The sequence below is a fragment of the Diospyros lotus genome, chromosome 6, assembly GCF_014633365.1.
Source record: "Diospyros lotus cultivar Yz01 chromosome 6, ASM1463336v1, whole genome shotgun sequence".
Taxonomy (NCBI): Eukaryota; Viridiplantae; Streptophyta; class Magnoliopsida; order Ericales; family Ebenaceae; genus Diospyros; species Diospyros lotus.
Window position 1 is genome coordinate 8346882 of NC_068343.1, and position 20781 is coordinate 8367662.

A 20781-nucleotide genomic window follows, 5' to 3' on the forward strand; every position below is an offset into this window, starting at 1 on the left:
GAATCGATTCACTCGGAACTGGAGTAGTGAGTGAACTACGTAAGCACAAACAAAAACACAAACAAGAAGAATAAAAAGCACATCAACGGAGCCACCGCAGAAACTCTGCAAGTGTGCCAATTCGATATCTACTTTTTATACTTGCAAACTTACTCGCCGTTTGTGAAAGCTTTACATTCGAAATTTCTACAATTTTTATTCCACAAGTTGGAAATCGGAACTGATGCGGCCCATTGGTGTTCAAATCGAAGTTGCCTAGGGCTCTCCCTAGTAGTCTGGAAATTGAGAATACAAGAGCACACCTGAACGTCAGTACGTAGTCGGCAGGTTCAGGCTTCTTCTTACTCGTACATCTTCAAAGCTCAAAGAACTGCGAATACAGAGGACAGCTAACAAGGCGAATACAGTCTGGTTCGTTCTTCTGCAAGTTTCGTCCAGTGAATACGGTGGAGAAGAAGGGAGGTGGTGGCAGAAGACAGTGAACGCTAGAGGGAAGACCGGGGCGCGTCGTGTCGCGGGTACTTGACTTAGTTCGCGTATTGTGAAACCTAGTTTTCTTTTCTTCATTTTAAAAAGTATTTTTATTTTGGACTTTTCCAAAAGAAAAATATTAAGTGTAGAGGTGTAATTCCAATAATAAAAAAAAAAAAGGATGGAGGTGTAATTAAATAAATTTAAGTTCTGTAATAAGAAATAGAAAGCAAAACAACAAAAACTATGCTGAATAAACACAAATTTGTTGAATAAATAAATAGAAAGCAAAACACAAAAACTATGCTAAATAAATTTGTGTTTATTTATTTTTTTATTTCATTTAAAAAAAAAACTATGCTGAATATGTCATTTGATAAATTTGTGATTTTTAATATGAAAATAAATTAAGCATTGTGTTTTGAATAAAAATTGTGTTTATTTTACTTGGTAATTAAATATCTATATACATATATATATATAACATAGATAATATTAATTTAACATTGACAAATCATCCTTAAATTACAAAAATTTTGATTTTCCTATTTTTCATCTTCCTTTTAAAATTTTAATTTTCTAGTCAATAAAAAATTTTCAATTGTTCTTTAACTATTGATTTATTTATTATATCATGTATAAAAAATATAATATATAAAGAGTGACAACATTGTTATGTTGTCTGCATAGAGCAACATAATATTTGTTTGACGTGAGTAAAATCAGACAGAGAGCATGTCCCCCTCAAACACACACCCCCTTATATGTCTGCATCAACGCATACAGAAGAATATTTCTCTAAAGAATAATAATAATATAATCAGACCACAAACACAGAGTGTTTAAGGTAGAACTTTTGTATTGTGAGATTTAGAAGAAAATAAGAAAAATAAAACTTATTTGTCCATTCACCTACTCATCCTTCTAAAAAGAAAGATTATGAAAACAAGCCAACATTTTGCTAATTCTTTGGAAATCCTTCACTTTCTTTCCAAATCCTGCAATCCGGACCGACGGCCTGTAAGTTGGAAAGCTTTCTGTATAGTATTATAGGCTATAATTTATAGCCAGAACAAAGAGAAAACGAGCATTGAGCAGGATAAAATATCAACAAATCAACATTTCATCATGTGAGCTGAAAACCTGAGAGCATAAATAACAAAACATAGAAACAGTGACCATCAGATATAAAGAAAAGAAAAATGACTAATAAATATATATTGGCAAATTAAACCCCATCTTCTGGTACAAACAGATATAATAGAAGAGCATAAAACTTTTCATGTCAAGGAAGAAAATTTAACCAGACATTGAGACAATTGAGCATCGTAAACAAGGTTAGAATTGGTGAAGGCTTATTGTCCCTGTTCTCGTGCCGGGGACAAAAAGAAAAAGGAAGAAGCATGTCTCTGGTAATGTTCATGACTCGACTGGAGCGGTCTATTTATCTGCAAAAATTTTAGGTTGATCAGAGTCTATACATCAATCTTCAACTGGCCTTTCCAATTATGGCTCTCTGATTTCTCATCCTCCTCTTCTCCAATGCTGTTGACATGGGTGGTTGTGGAGACCGCCTTGGCCGAGCCACCCAGCTGGAAAGGGCCTAGTGGCGAGCCTGACTGGGAATTACTTGCTTTCGAATTTGACCCATCTCCACACTCATACATGGACATCCATGAGACAGTCGATGTTGTGGTTGGAGAAGCTGGAAGTTTTCGGACATGTATCCTGTATTTCTGGGATCACTAAAAAACTCAGTATCAAATGGGTTGAAAAATGGTAGTCAATTAGTTCTAGTTGAATTACCTGCAAATGGCTTTTCACTTCATCGTTTGTGAGACCATCTACCTGCATTAGTTGTCTGATATGCTTTGGTGTAGCAACTGAAACAAGGAGGAGATGCAGAATTAGATAACACAGACACAAATTCAGTCCGTGACTCCATTGGTATAGGAAAATAGACCTTATCCACAGAAGGTGTGAAATTTTCAAACAAAAAACAAATTTTTTTTTTTGGGTAATACAACTCTTCGGATATATCTAGGTACACTCACGGATACAAGTAATAACCCCAAAAGAGGAGGCAAACACACAAAAATCCAAACGGGACTTTCTCCGGCTAACCATGGACTGCCAAAAAGAACTTTCTTGGGCATGGATACCATTAGTTTCTGGAAAATGGGACTTGAAAACAGATTGTATAGTCCAATCCAGTTGGGCTCTCTGGCCAGTACAAAGAATCACACGTCCCCATTTTCACTATTCATTTTCCGTTCAAACAAACGAAAGCAGTTTCTGTTCGACGACAAAAAAGACCGCTGAAAAAACGCTCAACAACAATCCCCGAAAGAACACACGAGAAAATACTAGGGAATCTTTCTAGAAACGATCCCCACCAGTAACCAGAACAAAAGCACACGAGATAATCGCTTAGCTTACCCACACAAAATTTGCAACTTCTCTACCAAAATCGAACAAACGTGCAGAAATAGACACTGTTTGGAATTAGATTGAGTTTTCATGCCATACTCTGTGCACCTCCAAGCTGTTCAAGCGCACTCACGAATCGGCCGTGAAGCTCCGGCGACCAGCACCGCCGCTGCTTCTTCTGCGGCTGCTTCTGTTTGCTCTCCGGCTTCATCATTTCCCCCGCCGGCGGAGCCGCCTTCTCTCTCTTCGGATTCGGACCAGACTGTCCTCAATATTCACCCAAACCCACAAACAATTAAAAAAAAAAAAAACAAAGAATTAAACATTAACGCAAATACAAACATGCATCAATTTTACCAATTTGAGGTCCAACGCCGAGTTATTTAACTTGTTTTCAGACTTGAAACCAGTAGAATTGGTCCACAGCCGAGCGGAGCTCATCCAGTTCTTCTTATCGTTCAAATCACTCGACGTTTCTGCCTTCACTCTCCGAATAGCTGCAAAAAATTGTTGAACAAAGAAATCAAATAAGAAAACATGGGGAAAACTCAAAGAGAGAGATTGAGAGAAGAGTAAACCATCGTTCAAGATAAGCATGCAGAGAGGAAGTTCACGTTCAAAGGCTTGAATCTTCCTCAGTTCGTCTTCCAAAACCTGGACACGACCACTGGGCTTGGGGGATTTCTCAGAAACATCAATGGTGTTTGTCGGGACAAAATTCAAACCCAATTCCAAGTTCAGTCCCATCGGATTCTCACCCATCTCTCTCCCTCATGTTTCGCAGATAAACAAGTAGGATGAGATTTGGCTCTGTGCTGTGCATGAATGTGTGTGTATATATACGTGAGCGCGAAGGAGAAAAAGGTAAAGAGAAACGGAGGGTCGGAGAAAAACAGGAATGGGGGGCGTTTGGAATAGCAGAGGCAGGCAGAAATTCGGCGGCTTTTGTATGCGGTTCGCCGCGTTTTTGGGTCAACTCGGTGGCGCGGTTACGGTGACCCGGAAAGGCACCGGGTTAGACTTAAATTATTGTGATTAAGCAACTTAAAAAATGGCAAATAAGCATATTTATGTTATGGCACGTCGGAACTAAGGCATGGGGTAACTCGTTGACTGCGTGAGGGATCTAATGTGATTTACTTTTTTGGCCTCCACTTTTGGGGAGAGATCTAGCATTTTGGGGTTCTTTCAGGGGTAAATGAGTCTTTTACAATGTCAAAGCAAGCTGTTGAAACTTGTGATCAGATTCTCTTTAACAATGCTTTAAACGCATCTTGGATTACGGTAATATTCACCACCCACAAATAAACCCATAAAGAAGTCAATTTCAATTTTTTTAATAAAATTTATTTATATATGTTATTATTACCAAAAAAAAAAAAAAAAAGTGTAGCCACTATGTTTCGCTTATATATGAATAAATAACTCAATACATATTTATTTATTTTAAAATTATAAAAAATAAAATTACCATGTTACCAAATAGGATTATATAAACGATATGAAGTATGTGGAGGTACCGATAATTTTAGTGTTTTAAAATCATAATTCGATAACGGGTATTGATTTTGATGAATTATTTATCAAAAATAACTTCGTTAATACAAAATAGATGTGCTTTTATCACTCACATTTGTTAGTCTTGCATGGTCATTTGATTCAATTTATTTTTGATGTTATAGATTTAAATAATCACAAAAAAATAATAGTTAAGTAAATGAATAAAGAGATGATGAACAAGGCAGCATTTTTCATCCCATCTATACTCAAATGCCTACTGAAGTAGCATGAAGGAACCAAAATCATGAAGGATTTGCTTAATCCCAACTGCTCCCAAAGGCCAAAAAAAAAAAGAAGTACATCAAACAGCAATATGGTCGTCCCCCACCCTCAACTTCGGACTGCGCGAGGAAAATAAGATTCAAAAACTAAAAATTAAAAAATAATTATAAATAAGAGTGAGTATCCCTTTCATAAAAAACGAGCCATGAGATCAAACAAGTTTTGTGTGATCGTTTCTTAAAGAACTAAAAAATTCATTTTGGTTTTCTACTCTTCTGAACTAATACTAACAAAATTTTTATATAGAAAAGAATGATATAATTTCTTATATCTATTTTTAGAAACTCAAGAACTGTTTTATTTGTATTTCAGTTTTTAGTGTTCAGTTTTAAATTTATTTTTTATTTTATATTTTAAATATCTATTTTGAAATTGTTAAAAAATATGTTATTTTTATCTATAATATTTTTTACGTTTTAAAAATTTTGAGAGTGTTTGTAATGGAAATAATTAAAATAATTTTTTGTTATTTTAAGTTTTATTTACAAAATTTTCTATTATTTTTAAAAATATAAAAATAAATATGTTTATATTATTTTAAAAATTAAAAACTAAAAAAAGCATGAAAAGAAGAGGGACTTAACTTTTAAGTTTTAGTTATAAAATTTAGACAAATATTTTTTTGATAATTTATCCACCGTAAAGTGAGGACGATATTCTTTTCAGTTTTTATAAACGTCATCAAAATAGTGCAACATTAAAATTTTCATAATTATGAATATAATATATTATTTGTTGCTTGATAACAAAAAATGTAGGGAGTTTGTGAGCAAAGAAGGAAGAAGCGTGAGGAGAATCATGGTGAATTTATTTTCTTTTTGACTTGGTTTGGCATCGGTTACGAGGGAATCAATCGTTTTCTTGCAGGATTCGCGTTCCTCGGAAAATCCAGACACCCAATTGCCCTTCCACCCTGACACGTGCCCGAAAGGATCACTATTTCGGCATGTGATTGTTTTTTTTTTTTCTTTTAATTTTTTTTTTTAAAAAAAAAAAAGCTAAGAGGAGGAGGAAGGGAGGGGGTTTAGGGTTTATCCTTTTGCCCTATCCACAACTTGGATGGAGATAAGGATTCCTCTATCTCTCAGTCTCAGTCTCTGTCTCTGTCTCTGTCTGTCTCTCTCTATCCCTGAAATTGAATGGCATTTGCACGGGCGCATGGGATTGAATAGACTGGCCCCACTTCCAAGTATGACAAGAAAAGTGATCCATCTCCCTTTCTTCCCTTCAAGAACAAGCACATGTTATCTCATGCAAATCGAATGGCCTGGAACTGTCGTATTCATATAGTTAGATTTGAAGTTGAGTTTTGAGCAATTGCGTATATATTTGGACAGTAACTCTAATAAAAACAGACTGGCCCAGACTTGTAAATTTTTCTTTACAAGTTTGGGCTGCAAAAATTGTTTTTTTTTTATATATTATTAAAAAATAAGAAGAAATTTTTTTGGATATAAACACAATTCTTTGTGGACTCTGGCTAAATAGAAAACGTAAACACTTGTTGGTGATGAGATAGAAGAAAGGGAAGAAATGAAATGAAAATAATTGGGACGAATGAGAAAGCAAAGGCAAGGACTAGGAGGAGTAAATGAAATGACTGGATTCCTTGGCTCTGGCCTGGCATTTTATCGAGTAGTTGGTGGGTGAACAAGAGGAAGACAATTACCGCAATCTTTTATCCGGAGGAAATGGGATTATTCCGCCTGCGTGGCAGTGATATCCACTCGCGCGCGCATAGTATTTGTGGAAAATGGTTCAGTCGTCTTTTTGGCTTGTGAAGATTGTCGCCTGCGATTCTTATTCTCTGCAGATCACTCGCTGGTTTCATTACAACATAGAACGAACCAGTGGCTTCATATCCGATCTTGCAACAAAATCCTTTCGTACAGCCCACGAAAACGGTGTCTACCCGGGACTGAAAAGAATTATATGCTTGTTCGTTGTGAACCAACGGTTAGGAACCCCATCGCAAGTAGCCCAAGGAACAATGCCGAGGCAAGTTTTGAACATCTTCATTTTCACAGAAATTCTTCCGACCAGTGGTATGAAATCTTCTGCTCGTGAAAGCGATCGATCTTCTTGACAATTTTGCTACTCGTGATTATCAAGAGAACACCAAATAATCATCACATGAGATTCCCAGGCAAAGCTGTTCCCAGTGAAAGAGATTTTCGAATGAGATTGAGATTGATATTCTCTCCTTGTTTTTCTTTTCTTTTCTCTTTTTCCTTATCTTGTTTGTTCCCCTTCCCCTTCCCCTCCTCCTCCTCCTCCATTTCATTTGGGTTTTCGCAGTCTAAAAACAAGATTCTGGTTTCTGAAGCTATTTTCATGGCTTGTGCTAAATTCAAGGAAAATCGAACCTTTACATGACAAACTCCAAGTGGAATCCGTAAGAACTTTTTATCTTGGGTTCATGACAAATTCTCTCTTTATTATTATTATTTTTTTATTTATTTGCTCCTACCAGACTGATAATTGACAGGAATGAGCTGGCTGAACAAATTGTCACACAAACAGGTTTCTTAAATTTGAAACACTACGACATACCAAAACCTTAACCCCACTAGGTGGTGTCAATTTCCTAATGTTAAAACAATAATGGTAGCATTCCCTATGAATATCTGCCTAAAGGGCAAAGCTTATGCAATATTTTCGGGAACCATTTTGTATATCTATTTCACTGCAAGTGTAGAAAGAACAAAACATGATGCTTTGAGAAATATCTTCTAGAACCATTCCACTCAATTGTTTCCCTGTAAGTATGGAAAAGAACAAACTGATTAACAGCATACTGTGTCTTCCAAATGACCATAACGGAGTCAGCCATTTCACTTTTTCCAGTATATTTGGCTGTCCCCCCTATAACTCTCAAGGGAGAGCACAGAAATCGTAAGTAATAAACAAAACTGAAGTGCACTTCTTCATAATTTATCAGCTTCTATAGAAGAAACATAACAAATTGTACTATGTAAAGACTTAGGTAACAGTTAGCTTTTGTTCACAGGTTAACTTTCTTTCCGCAACCCCCCCAACCCCTCAAAACCAAAGGTTTTCTATTTGCCCCTCATTGGTCCGTAAGGGAGATACATCATTGATGATGAAAAAAAAGGAAAAAAGAACAAAACAGATTACAGTTGGGGTCTAAACTAAACTCACAAGCAAAATCCCCAAATCTCTGGGCTTGAACAAGAACAATGCCATTAGCAACTCACTTCTCTGTCTTTATGAAATGAGTCGTCAGGAGTTTCGAAACAGTGAATCCATGGAAGGAGTCAACATCAAAGAGTTCTCTCAGCTTCTCATCGCATAATATTCTCCTCTTATCAGATGGATCCTTCAAGGAAAAGGCAGAAACACTTTGAGAAGCTTTTAAATGACAGGCTACCAAGAAGAAGCCAGGATAAATACTAAAAAGCATCAAGATTGTAAACCATTAGATATATACTACTTTATAGCTGGCAGATTTCCAGCTCTTTGAAGCAGATTCAGTCGACAGATTATTAGTGACACCAGAAACTAACTAATTAGTAAGAGTAACTTTCAGGTTCCTTTATTTTTATTATTATTATAATTATAATTTTTAAGATCATAGATATCACTGCATAAGAAGGTAGATGACCCCATAAGCACCAAAAACAGCATCAACTCCTTTCTTAGATGCAAATGCTTCACTGGATCCATCCTTTTGATTAGGCATCTCAGGAGCATAATCTTTGTGGATATATTTTTGTGATTCGTGGCTTTTGAAAAAATGCAAACAACGCCCAAAGTTGTGTAAGAAAATATGTCACCCTCAACGAGGGTAGAATAACAAGAAGAATCACAGGCCCTAACACCCCAACTAGCTAGACCTCCAAACATCTCTATCTATGGCCATATTCTCATCCTCAATGCAGCTACTACTATAAATTTTTCCTCATATGTCTTTTCACAATCTTCTTCTCAATTTTTTAGCATTTACTTAAGGTTCCAGGTTCCATGTCCAGAACTTTTGAAACCAGGTGACAACAGTGCCGGAGTCACTCTATACTTCAAGGGGGTCAATTGAATTTTAATTCTCACTTTACATTGTATAGGTTAAATTGTGTAAAATTTCAAAATTAATTCTAGTTTGACCCCATTAAAAAAATAAAAATTTTATATTGACCCATCATAGAAAATTACAGAAAGTAACTAAGAAAAATTGTCATTTGTGATTGGTTAAATCTTTGATTTTGTGTTAAAATTAATGAAAAATGTGTGTGAAATAATTACAAATAAATTGTTAAAGGTTTTGCAGAGGAAAGATTAGGATATTTGTTAGTTAAGGTTTTTCATTTGTGAGAGAGATGAAATTAGAATATCAATTTGTTAGATCAGTATTCTTCATTTTGTGATAAATATGAAATTATGGTTCATATATAACATAGAACATGCATGCGCAAATCCTAAAAGATCAATGTGCAAATCTACAAATGTTACAATTTTGTATTATTATCAAGTTGAAATGTGTTATACTATTATAAATAAGAAACTTCAATAGCTTAATATCTGTTTTGATGAGATAATATTGCTCCTTTGCATGGCATTAAGTTGGTTTTTTTTTTTTTTTTTTAAATCAATGAGAACACAACCACTACCCTTTGGTTGTGTACAAACTAATTAACTCAAAGGCATGCATAATTATTAATAACCCACAAGCCATGGGCACGACTACGTGTTCTCACAAATTTGTGTGAGCTAGCCCCCCATTGAGGTCTGACCCCTAGTTGTATTAATAATGATACAATTATACAACACTTTTAAAATATTATAGTTATTTATACTAATTATAATAGTATATTTTGACATTTAAAATGTTATCATAGGCATAATTTTTTTGTTATTTATAACTGTGCTTAATTGCATTTTTAGAAGTAATATTTATTTATTTTTATTTTGATATTATTTTAAACCTTAATATATTGACCCCACTGGCCTCAAATCCTGGCTCCGCCACTGGGTGACAGTAGCAAGCAAAAGGGCAGTAGTATCAAGACCTTGCAGAATTAGGACAATAGAACCTTACAGATGTTGGTGAGGTAAACTTTTAAGGATTTGCAATACTATCTTGGGCCTTCATGCAATTCCTTGGTTGTGCAGCAACAATTTCAAATAATTGAGCTCATAGCCACAAAAATTGACTTCTTTTCTTCTTCTTCTTTTTATTATAAATTGATTGAAAATTGACTATATAAGTTGAGATTATAACCTAAAGATGAAATCATTTACAAAAAAGAATATAACCAATATGATGATGTAACAAAATTGTTCATCGAAAGAGATCAACCATGTACCTGGAGATTGTTCTGTTTTATGTACTCCCAGATTCTCTTCACGACATCAGATCGAGGTAATGCACTTTCTCCTGTTCCAAGGAACTTGACTAGAGAATCTGAAAGTGGAAGAGGAGCAAGAAAGCCCGAGTTCCCTCCCTTCTGCCGTTTCTCCTTTCTTTTTGGTTCATCTGAAGCTACATTCATAAAAGGAATATGGATGGACAAAAATCTCGTTTCAAGTACTTGTCCAGTATGATAACAAGTTGTAAATCAATTTACTTATCAAATAATAATATAAAATGCACAGAATGAAGGATAGACAGCTGGTGCAATACATGATGAGTCCATATGCACATGAATCCTGAAAATAGTGAAACAGAATTTTTGAAGCCTGCCAACATAGAACCGACAAGGCCGGGTTAAGCTGCCAGAAATGTCACTATTGTAGCTGGTACTAAAAGAGACAACCTTGAAAAGTTGAAATTCCACATGCATAAACAACAATTAAATTATAACTGACAAAACCAAACTAAAATAAACTAAGAACTAGAATGACTTTGTGTACCTTCTTCTCTTTCTTGTTTCCGTTGCTTCTCTCTCTGAGTAGGTTTAACTGAAACTGCTAAATTATGTAAAAAAATTGTTAGCAATAATTGAAGGGCTTGCATGAATTTGCTGGTAGCAGTTGAATTTTTAGGACAATTGATAGCATAAAACAGAAGGGTTAATATACTTGGAACAATGGGATGAAAAAAAAAAAAGACTGACTGAACATAGAAGATCCTCAAGAGGCCCCAAAATCATATAATTTATATGATAATCATTAGAACAAGATAATGCCACAATTAGTTTTGATTGATTCACTGTTTGACACCAATGCATCCCCAAATGGTTGTTAACTTTAGCTGTAGACTGAACATATATTGAAATCCCTTACAAATAATTAGAAGATGGAGGACAAAAAAGATTCCAGGATAAGTATCAGAACATGAAAATCAAGTAACTGTGCAAGGTAAGATCCAGATAAAATAGGCTAGATCAACAGATCACAAACTAGTTAATATGGTTTGTTGGTTGAACTGGAGAAATGAAATTAAAACCTATAATGTAATCTAAAAAATGATGCAGTAAGGTTTATCAATATGGTGAAGTTGAATGTGAAATAACCACTCAATCAGCTTGCTCCCTTCTCAAAGATTAAGAAGCCTAAAAGAAGCGACACTATGACATCCTGTTGCAAACACTTCAAATTCAATCCTGCCTTCACATTACCCAATTTTTAAGTTTTTGGGACAGCCCCTCTCTCTCTCTCCAGTTCAAGTAATTCAAATGATGTTAAAATTGTGCTTTTCTAATTTTTGGTAGACAATTATCATGATTGCACATCCCAACCGGGAATTGGACCCCAAAACTCCCTATGTAGGATTGAGAGAAGACACAACTCAAGCTTAGAACTGGCGGGAGTTCTGGTACAGGTGGTGTAAAGTTGCCCCATTTGAAGCCAACATATTTTTCTGCCACCAAGTCGTTACTGTTACTGAAATAATCCAGGAACAAATTAATATCAATGTGGACTTGAAATCCCTCTAAATTTCAGAATTCATATAATTTTTGAGATTTATGTCACCATCCAGAAAATGTATGCCCATTATGTAAGATTCAGTGGACTGTAGTCCTATCAAGTAGCATGAATAATAATTTGGCTAAAACAATGGCACTCAGAAAAAGAAAGTTGTCTCATCATAATACCTCAAATAGTTTAATTTTTAACAATTTCTCGTTCCATCCAATAAACATTATGAGATATACAGTTGTAGACTTTTGATATTTTAAAAAAAAAACACAGTGGAGTCAAAAGCAAAAAAGAATTCATGTTCTATTTAAAAAGAAACCCTTAATAACAAGGGCGCCTGAAATAATTTTTTTCCTGTCAATAAAGTTCCAATAATCCTAATAACCTACAAAATTTAGTTCTGAATCACATTCCATATTTACTTTGTTGTGTGGTACCAGATAAGCAAGATGGTACAGCATTGAAAATACTGAACAAAAGCCTTCCTGAAACGAGGAAACATAATGATAAAAGAAAAAAGTACCATCATCTGTACCCAATGGCCAGATATGCTTCGATAAGGCCTTGTTCATCTGGAACATGTTTATTCTATCAACACCAAAAAGGGAACGCAATGTGTCATCGCAAACTATATTTCGCCTGTTACTAGGATCTTGCAAATTCTTTTCACGGATATAGCTCCACAATTGTTTGACGACCTATAACAAAATAATTCATAGATCTGAGAAAGTCCCTAATAAACTGCATCAACACAGGACAAAGCAAAAAGAGAGAAAGAATATACATCTTCTGAGATATACCTCAGTTCGGGCTAATTCAGGTACACCAACAAATTTCTGAAGCTCTGGAGAAAGACTGCATAATTTGCAAAATCCACCTCCCCTTTTCTTGACTTCTTTATTCTCTTTTGCAGACCTGTGTAAAGGACAATAATTTTTCAGTAATATCTGAAATGGAAACCTCTTAGAGAAAATGGAAAATAAATTGGTTATCAAACATCTCCTATTATTCAATATGACTTTACTTGAGCATAATTGAGATTGATTGGAGAAAGCAAAATAATGTTAGCTAATAAATTGGTTAGGCAAAGCAATATCAAGGGTAAAATACACCAAGTACCCCTAAGGTTTGGCATAAAAACAGAGATTACCCCAACATTTGAGAAATTACAACAAGTACCCTTGTTTAGCAAACCATGTTGCGAGGTTCCCTCCTACCGTTATTCTATGGCCATCAGATTTTTCATAAAGCCCCATGGTCTGGCCATCAGATTTTTCATAAAGCCCCATGGTCTGGCCATCAGATTTTTCTTAAAGCCCCATGGTCTGACCATCAACAAACCATCCATGGGGTTTGTTCGGCAAGGGGTGAGCAAGAGACAAGAGTGAGGAGGATGGCAAAGAAATAAAGAAGTTGCAGGCCTTCTCTCTCTCTCTCTAGCAATGGAACCCTGACAAATTGCTGAGCTTTGATGGTTGAACCCTAGCAATCATTGGGGTCCAGCCATTGACGAAGTGGTTGGCCACCACTATTTTTTATTTATTTTTATTTTTTTAAATGAGAGAGAGAGAAGGGGGGGGGTAAAATCCCCTTTTAAACATTAGGGCAGGTCATGTTTTAAAATATGAGGGGTAAGATTTGCAATTAAGACAAACCTCAAGGGTGGTCAGTATAATTTACTCCAATATCAAAATTGGCATCATAAATTGAAATGATTTGGCAAGAGAAATATTAGAGGACAACGATAAAGTTAACCTAAACAAACAAGTCCCTTTTTTTTTTACTTTTTTTTATAAAAAGAAAATAATGTATTTTTTTCTGTATATAAATAAATAGAAAAAGAAAAGAATGTCAAAATCCTAAGATTTCATGTACTTATTTCTCTTTCATATTTTCTTAGACTCTGTGCATATGCTTAGCAGTTTCATGAAACCGGCACAACACATGTGGGTCGCTAGGCCAATAAACATGATTAAGTCCCACTATTTCATTAATGGTGGTACCATGAGTTACTTTCTTTGGTGCAAATTGCAGGCTAGATGAAAGTTTTATTTCCAAATCATAAGAAGAAATATGAGATATTTCCCCAGTGCTGAGGAACAGGAGATTCTATCAAGCAAATATTTGATGATGCCAAGCAACATTTGGTTGAAATTGCTAAAGAAACGGCAAAAACATAAATTACTGTAATGGTGGCTCAAAAAATTGAAATTCATATTTTCCTTAGTGGTTTCTTCCTGTTTTAGGAAGGTTTTCAATGTAAATCCCCCCTCACATATTAGTTCTGATGCTTCACAAGGTACCCTCAGTGGTCATTCTAGGTGCTTGTTCTAATCCCTATTGAGTATTCTAATATTTCCACTGTGGAGTTATAAGGAGTTGATATTTTATTATTGAAAGGCTATTTGAGGCTAAACTTTTTGCATGCATTGATTGTTCATAGTGGAACTGTGTTGGAGATTGCCTCGTGGCTTTCCCCTCACATTGAAGGGTTTTCCATTAAAAGCCATTGGATATTTTCACATGGTTTTCCCTTCACATCAAAGGGTTTTCCATGATAATTCATTGGAGATTATCTCGTGGTTTTCCAGTCTTTTCACAAAAATTTTAGTGCTCTTTTGTGATTGTCTGGAGTTACCATTTCATTTTATTTGTTTTTCACCTAATATTGTTATCTGGTACTCCTATTATATTATCACAGGTGAGAATTTTTATTTGTTGACTATTTGATCACCTAGGTATTCTCTCAACAAAACAATGCCAGTCAGATAAATATCGAAATCATTGATAAAGATCAAACACTGACTCAGAAAATCGAAGTATAAAGAAACAATATTCTTTCTTTAGAGCACACTTCCAGAGCCCCAGACAAAAACCAACCCAAAATTCCTGGACATGAAATAGTTCAAGTTGAGCATCAACGTGTGTACCATGAAAGAATGTAGAAGTGTTAGCAGTATTGCGTTCTCATAAAAAATGCCCCAACCCCAACGGATACAGCTTCATGTAAGGAAAATGAACTTGGAAACCCTGTCATTTAAGAAAATTAAGAACAGCTTCATCTAAGAAAGAGATACGAGGACTGGGATTACGGGCTAACGTCTGGAAGGATGGTAAGGGAGAATGCTTCAATATGAGTATTTAGTTTCTCGTGACAAGGTTGTTTAGGTTCCGCGGAAAAACATTCCTTGAGAATCAGGTATGCATCTGTTAACAAAAATTAGCAACAACTACGGCCAGCATCAATATCGAACATTTTTCCAATCACGTTTTCAGTAAATAGCTAGATTAATTTGCATTTGGAAGATTGCACCATCAAATGCACTCAACGACTAATTCTGAAGTATGCTCATAGCAAACAAAAAAGCATAACGATTTTGACCTTAATTTACTCAAAACGATTCCCCAACTTCAGTGAATGTCACGACAATCAATTACAATAATATGTACGTTATACTAGTGGACAGAAGTAGACGGAAAACTCACCCACTTTTAGAAGTACCCTTACCATCGCCGCCTTCTTGCGATTCTTCTTCTTCCTCCTCTTCTACTTCTTCGTCCTCCTCTTCCTCGTTTCCTTCGCCGCCGTCCAGTGCATCGCCGTCTTCTTCGTTCTCCTCGGCCTTCTCGAGCTGGCTCTGAAGGTAAAGATCAATTTGCTCTCGAATAAACGCCTTCTTGTCCGACAAGTCGATCCCAAAATCCTCCTCCAGTCGCCGCCGCACGATTGCGGAGGTCGTCGTGTCCAGGTCCGACGTACTTAGAAACTCCCGAAGCCGGCCGACTAGCTCCGAGTCTGATACCATTTTCTCCGGTGCGTCAGGTTTCTGTATCGGCGAGGCTAGGTTCGAAATGAGGTAGCCGAAACGTGAAGGGAAGAAAGGGTATTCTTGAAGGGTACCAACCGTAGATAAGTTGGGGAGGGGAGGTATTTCTGGGAATTCGCTAAAAATGGTGCCGCCGTATCTCGTTTATCGTTGAAGCAAGGGTGCTCTGTGGGCCTTACGAGGATTTTATTGTTTAGACTGTTATGCCCTTGTATTCCCCTAGAAACCCCGTGCCATACCTAGCGATTGAACTACTTGTGAAGCCCACTCGCACACTTGCCGCGTGATTCCTCTTTACGGCTGTTTCACGTGCCTTAAGGTACACGAAGCTGGACCGGATTTGTTATGCTTAGACATGGGCCATGACTAAAAGGAGGTAAGTCACTTTACTGTTTACAATTTAAATTCTAAAATTTAAATCTGCAATGATTTTTAATTAATTTTATTTATTATATTTATTTTAATAATTTTAAATAACTTATTTATATATTTCTTTTAAATTATATTGGTTAAAGTTCATTTACATCAGTAACCATGGCCTAATCCTCCATTAAATTTGTTCAAAACTATGGATGTAAGCACCCCGCCCATATATCTCCAAGACTCCAACCACTCGAACGGGAGCACTTACAGAAGGAGAAAGAAGAAAACAGAAGACAAAAATTACTATGGTATGCATACACAATAATTAAAACAATGGAAGCGAAAGCTATATACATGCATGCATTACGGGAACACTGCTAGTACCGCGATTGCAAGATAAATAAATAAATACCAACTCATGTGCCGACATACACGAAACTCGAGGAATGACCTGGTACAGTAAAAATAATAGAGTAAATTATACTCAGACATTAGAGTTGACAGGGATTGACGGGACTGCCTGTACACCATACCGACACTATTGTCAGAAGCTGACTCTCTTGCCCATGGCCCACGTTGTGACTATCTAAAATGATGGAAAACAAAGTGAGTCGAGAGACTCAGCAAGTATAAAGAAATAAAGGTTGGAGACTGTATAGATCCAATAAACTCTCCCCAGAATAAACCCCTAGGTACACACAAGTCATGAGACGCTACAACACAATAGCATAGCATAATAAAAGCACATATCGGTCATTGGCGCCCACACAAGACACACGACACTCAAGTCCCATACCAACCTGCCTCCGCACTAGACGGTAATAAATACCTCCAACAACCTGTGCGCGTCATCCCGTGTCAGTGCTCCCGCCACCCATATGTCCATGTCGGTATTCCCGACACCCGAGCCATAGGCTCCCTCAGAACGGTCATCCCGTCTGAGAACTAATAACTATCAGTAACCATGCAATGCACGTAGAAATGCAATGGCGTAGTGAGCATCAACGTGATACACTGGCGCTCATACATCCAGGCATCAGGCTATGCTCCGCCCACATAATAAACCACACGCGATGTATATGCCCGTGCTGGATGCAACCTAACCAAACTAGAATGTCCGTATCCAAACATACTCAATAAATGAATATCCCTACATGCAACTCGTACCCCATGTGCATATCAAACCATGAACGATAATACAACATGTCAAATCATGCAATGAATCATATACTGGCAGAGCTAGCCAGCAGTGCCCGGCACCGGTCAACAGCTAGTGACTAGGAGTGTCCACCTGACGGTCCACTTCAGGGCCGTACAATAGTCTACCTCAACAACACCAAACAGCCGACCCCTACCCCACTGCTCGATAGCTCTAGCCGATCCATAAATAAACCCGAGAAATCTATACATAAACCCACACCACTAAGAACCTAGTCCCAAAGTGGTTCAGCATCATTCAGAAAGGAATAGGGGTGGTACAAACCCCGATGGGCACACAACAAATAAAACTCTAGAAGTCCCGGATTTAATTTAAATTAAAATATTTAAATAATATATCAATAAATAATGCTAGGCCCCGAATTAGAGTAAGGGAGGGCGTAAAGTACGAGAAACCATGGAGTCTCTCACGAGAATCAAAGAACAGGAGGAGAGGGTTGGGAGCTTGCCTTTACATGGCCGTTCCTTGTCTTTCTTGCACTCCCGCTGCGAAGTAAAACGTTTAATAACGATTAATAAAACCCGTGGTTCACATTAATTAAATCTAACCGTGTAATATAAATAATTTAATCGTCTAAAATCCCGAGTAGGCACACCACAAATAAAATCCCAATAAGTCTCATATTTATTTTATATTAAATCGTGCCAATAAAATCATCGATTCGTATAATTAATACACGAAACCAAAACGAATTAAGAGAATGCGTGGGGTTCACAAAACTGAAAGAGATCGTAATGGTAGAGGGAGCTTGCCTCGTTTAAGCTGATTACAGTGTTTCTACGCTCGAATGTCACCAAAATAATACACGCTGTAAAATAGATTAAACTCCCAAAATTAATAAAATTGAATCCAAAATGAAATTCTAACCATACAGAATGTTTAATACATAATTCTCTACTTACCTGGCAAATTAAACAGCGAATAAATCCCATTTAATCTTGAATTTTCACTCAAATTTCTTCATTTTGCGCGCTATTTCTTCTCCATTTTCCTTGCTGTTTTTGCTGGCTTGAACTGGCCGATTACACACTGAAATTCAGCCTTTAAAAGGCAAAAGGAAGAGCTTTTAGAAACTGCCGCGTGGCAACACAGGCACACCACTGCCTCAAGGCCAAAATGGCGCCGTTTTGGGCGCCCTGGCTGCATCTTCAGAATATATACGCACATCAATAAACTTAAGGAATCCTCAGCCACTTCCAAGGTTTACACTTAAACCCTCAAAAACTTCCGAAAATCACACACACCGCCCACACTTCTTTTATTCCTTATTTCCCTTTCACCCCGAAATTTCTAGATAATTCACTAAATTAATTTATTTTCCTCTTTTCTTAAATACTCCCAAATAAAATTATTATTTACCTTAATTTCCTTTTAATACAAATAATTTAATATTTTCTTTAAATCCATAAATATACAATGATCCCCATAAATATTTGATAATCACCTTATATGCAATATTTAATAATTATCACCTAATTACTTCCATCATTATTTTCATAAATATTTTTAAATAATTTAATTAAATACCTAAATTTCCTATTTTCTCAAAATTACATAAATAAATACTTCCTCTTAAATTCTCAAATATTCAGTAATGTCCTCAAACACTGGTTTGAATAATTATTATTTATTTTCAAATTTCGGGATATTACAATGGATATCTAAAGTTTTGGTTTAAATAAAATAATCAAATGGAACTAATCGAAATTGTTGATTTGGTTCGATTTTTATTAACGGTCAGTTTAGTTTGATTTTAAAATTTGACAATTTTAATTATTTAATTTTAATTCATTTTTTCTATTAAAAAGGTTGAAATAATTGAATCAATTAAAATTATCAAATAATATTTTTTTTATCCAAATTGAATAATAAAATAAAAAATATAAAAAAACCAAACCAATCATTTCGTCTTTCTCTCCCCCTTCGTCTTCGACCCTTCATTTGCAACTGCAATATTGCAATTCTTGTTTCAAAATCTTCAATCACCGTTTTCAACTCTTATTCTCTTGCTTCAATACTAATAATGCCCACACATGTCCCCATCGCTACTAACATCTCTATTTTTTTCTTACCATTTCCTCCCACTGCAAGCCACTGACTCTATCGCACAACTATCTCACCCTTCAACACCTACTCAACAACCATCATTATCTCAAACTCGGCCTTTGTTTCCCTCAACAATTTATGACATCTAGGCTTTGGTCCCTTCAAGAAGGTTTTTGACCATCTTCTTATTTTTATGGTATATAAACACAAACACATGAATGTGATGAGTATTTTTTACATTAAAACCTATATTTACTAAATTTTGACTATTATATTCTTTTAATTTTTAGGTATGTAGATTGTTAAGGCAATGATAATTTAATGGTCAATTTTGATTGTTGGAATCCATCGTGGACGATGGCCAACAACGTTTTTTCAAATATACAAATCTTGACAATAAAATTAATTATAAATCTACAAACAATCAATTATTTGATCAAATTTATTTTTAGATATATAAACTATTGTAGTTGGAGGATATTGATTATTGAGTTTGATAATCGGAAGTACAGGCTGGCTTGGTGGTCGACGGCAATAGTGAGGATAATTTTATTTTTTGATTTTAAGTTTTTTTTATTTTGTAATTTATTTGATCTATTCGATTTTTTCTTATTTATTTATTTATTTTATTAATTTGCTTAATTCAGTTATTGAATCAACCTAAACCTCACCCCGAATAAAAACTTAGCTGATGTTGATAGGAATTTATCAATTTTAGCTTACTTTTTACATATTTGAAAGTTAGCACTTAAGGCCTCAAGGGTTCTTATTCTTTCTGAATATGTGTATATATGTAATGTCACAAAGTAATAAAAAAAAATTGGTTGATCTACAATTGGAATAAATTTTATAATTTAGCTTGATCTGATTCACCCATTAAATTTTATAAATTCATATTTAACGCACGAGTATGTTATTTATCATGCAAAAATTTAATGAATATTGTATTAGTTAATTAAAATATAAAGCTGCAATAGTTTGATTTAATCTTGAAAGGAGATTTATATAAAAATAAAAATAATATTCTTTCATCACACCGATCAAGTGGTTGGACTATAAAAAATCGTGAGTTCGATTCGTTATCCAGCGCAGTGAAATAAAGTTTTTATACAAAATTTACTTCTAATGTCAAAATTGAAGGCACGAGTAGCAGGAGACCGCGTAGAGACAATAATATTGAAAATAATGTTTAAATACTACAAATTTATTCTAACATAATATACAAACCAGATTCCAAATGTCACTGGATGGCAACATTCTATCAAATTTTTAAATTTTCACGCGCACATACCTAATTTCCATAACAAGTGTTGCCCCAGTAGATCCAAAATAGCTTGGGGCCACGTGGACGGGTGGGTCCGGAAGAGTCCTTAATTGGCGGGCTTTAGGAAATTATAATTATTAAAAACGTAAATAGTTATATGTCACATTAAACTTACAATTGATGAATAGGCTAAATAAAAGCTTTTAGAAGTCAGCCAAATTCAACAAATATAAATAGATTTAAAAAATTAAAATTAAAATTAAATTATCGATTGAAGTTGAGTTCATTTTACTACTTGAATAATAACATATGGGTTAATATCGGGCAAAGAGCCAAGATTTGATTTGAATTATCCGTGGAGATTGAAGCACTTGGCTCCAATGAATACTGCTAATTGGTGCATTTTTTGGAACGACGGAATATTTTTTCCTTTTCCTATCCCA

General features: G+C 35.4%; 3 protein-coding genes across 10 annotated transcripts in view; all 3 read right to left on the reverse strand.

The window, feature by feature from the left end:
• Window positions 1-541, reverse strand: part of LOC127803552 (uncharacterized) — a 29998-nt gene extending 29457 nt beyond the window's left edge. The window contains exon 1 of one of the 3 annotated variants that reach the window (XM_052339853.1): window positions 303-541. The gene's annotated coding sequence lies outside the window, so the exon portion shown is untranslated. The other 2 variants (XM_052339851.1, XM_052339852.1) reach the window with 2 other exon arrangements.
• Window positions 542-1659: 1118 nt separating this feature from the next.
• On the reverse strand, window positions 1660-3799 carry LOC127804196 (transcription factor HHO5). Of its 3 annotated transcripts, none has more exons than XM_052340998.1 (5): window positions 3516-3799; window positions 3259-3398; window positions 3001-3163; window positions 2278-2354; window positions 1660-2207 (listed from the first exon to the last, which is right to left on the reverse strand). In XM_052340998.1, the coding sequence occupies exons 1-5, from the start codon at window positions 3661-3663 to the stop codon at window positions 1947-1949; spliced, it is 789 nt and encodes a 262-aa protein (XP_052196958.1). In that variant the 5' UTR covers window positions 3664-3799; the 3' UTR covers window positions 1660-1946. The 3 variants fall into 3 exon arrangements, with proteins under 3 accessions (XP_052196958.1, XP_052196957.1, XP_052196956.1); XM_052340997.1 differs by having other exon boundaries at window positions 3480-3799; XM_052340996.1 differs by having other exon boundaries at window positions 3259-3799.
• A 3847-nt stretch (window positions 3800-7646) lies between these two features.
• On the reverse strand, window positions 7647-15564 carry LOC127803225 (upstream activation factor subunit spp27-like). 4 transcript variants are annotated; one of them, XR_008023469.1, is made up of 7 exons: window positions 15106-15564; window positions 12420-12534; window positions 12143-12317; window positions 10612-10665; window positions 10382-10437; window positions 10065-10240; window positions 8006-8083 (listed from the first exon to the last, which is right to left on the reverse strand). XR_008023469.1 is itself a non-coding variant. In XM_052339307.1 (6 exons), the coding sequence occupies exons 1-6, from the start codon at window positions 15423-15425 to the stop codon at window positions 7958-7960; spliced, it is 966 nt and encodes a 321-aa protein (XP_052195267.1). In that variant the 5' UTR covers window positions 15426-15562; the 3' UTR covers window positions 7647-7957. The 4 variants fall into 4 exon arrangements, 2 of the variants coding, with proteins under 2 accessions (XP_052195267.1, XP_052195266.1); XR_008023468.1 differs by having other exon boundaries at window positions 10612-10668; XM_052339307.1 differs by lacking the exon at window positions 10382-10437 and having other exon boundaries at window positions 7647-8083; window positions 15106-15562.
• Between the last annotated feature and the right edge of the window lie 5217 nt (window positions 15565-20781).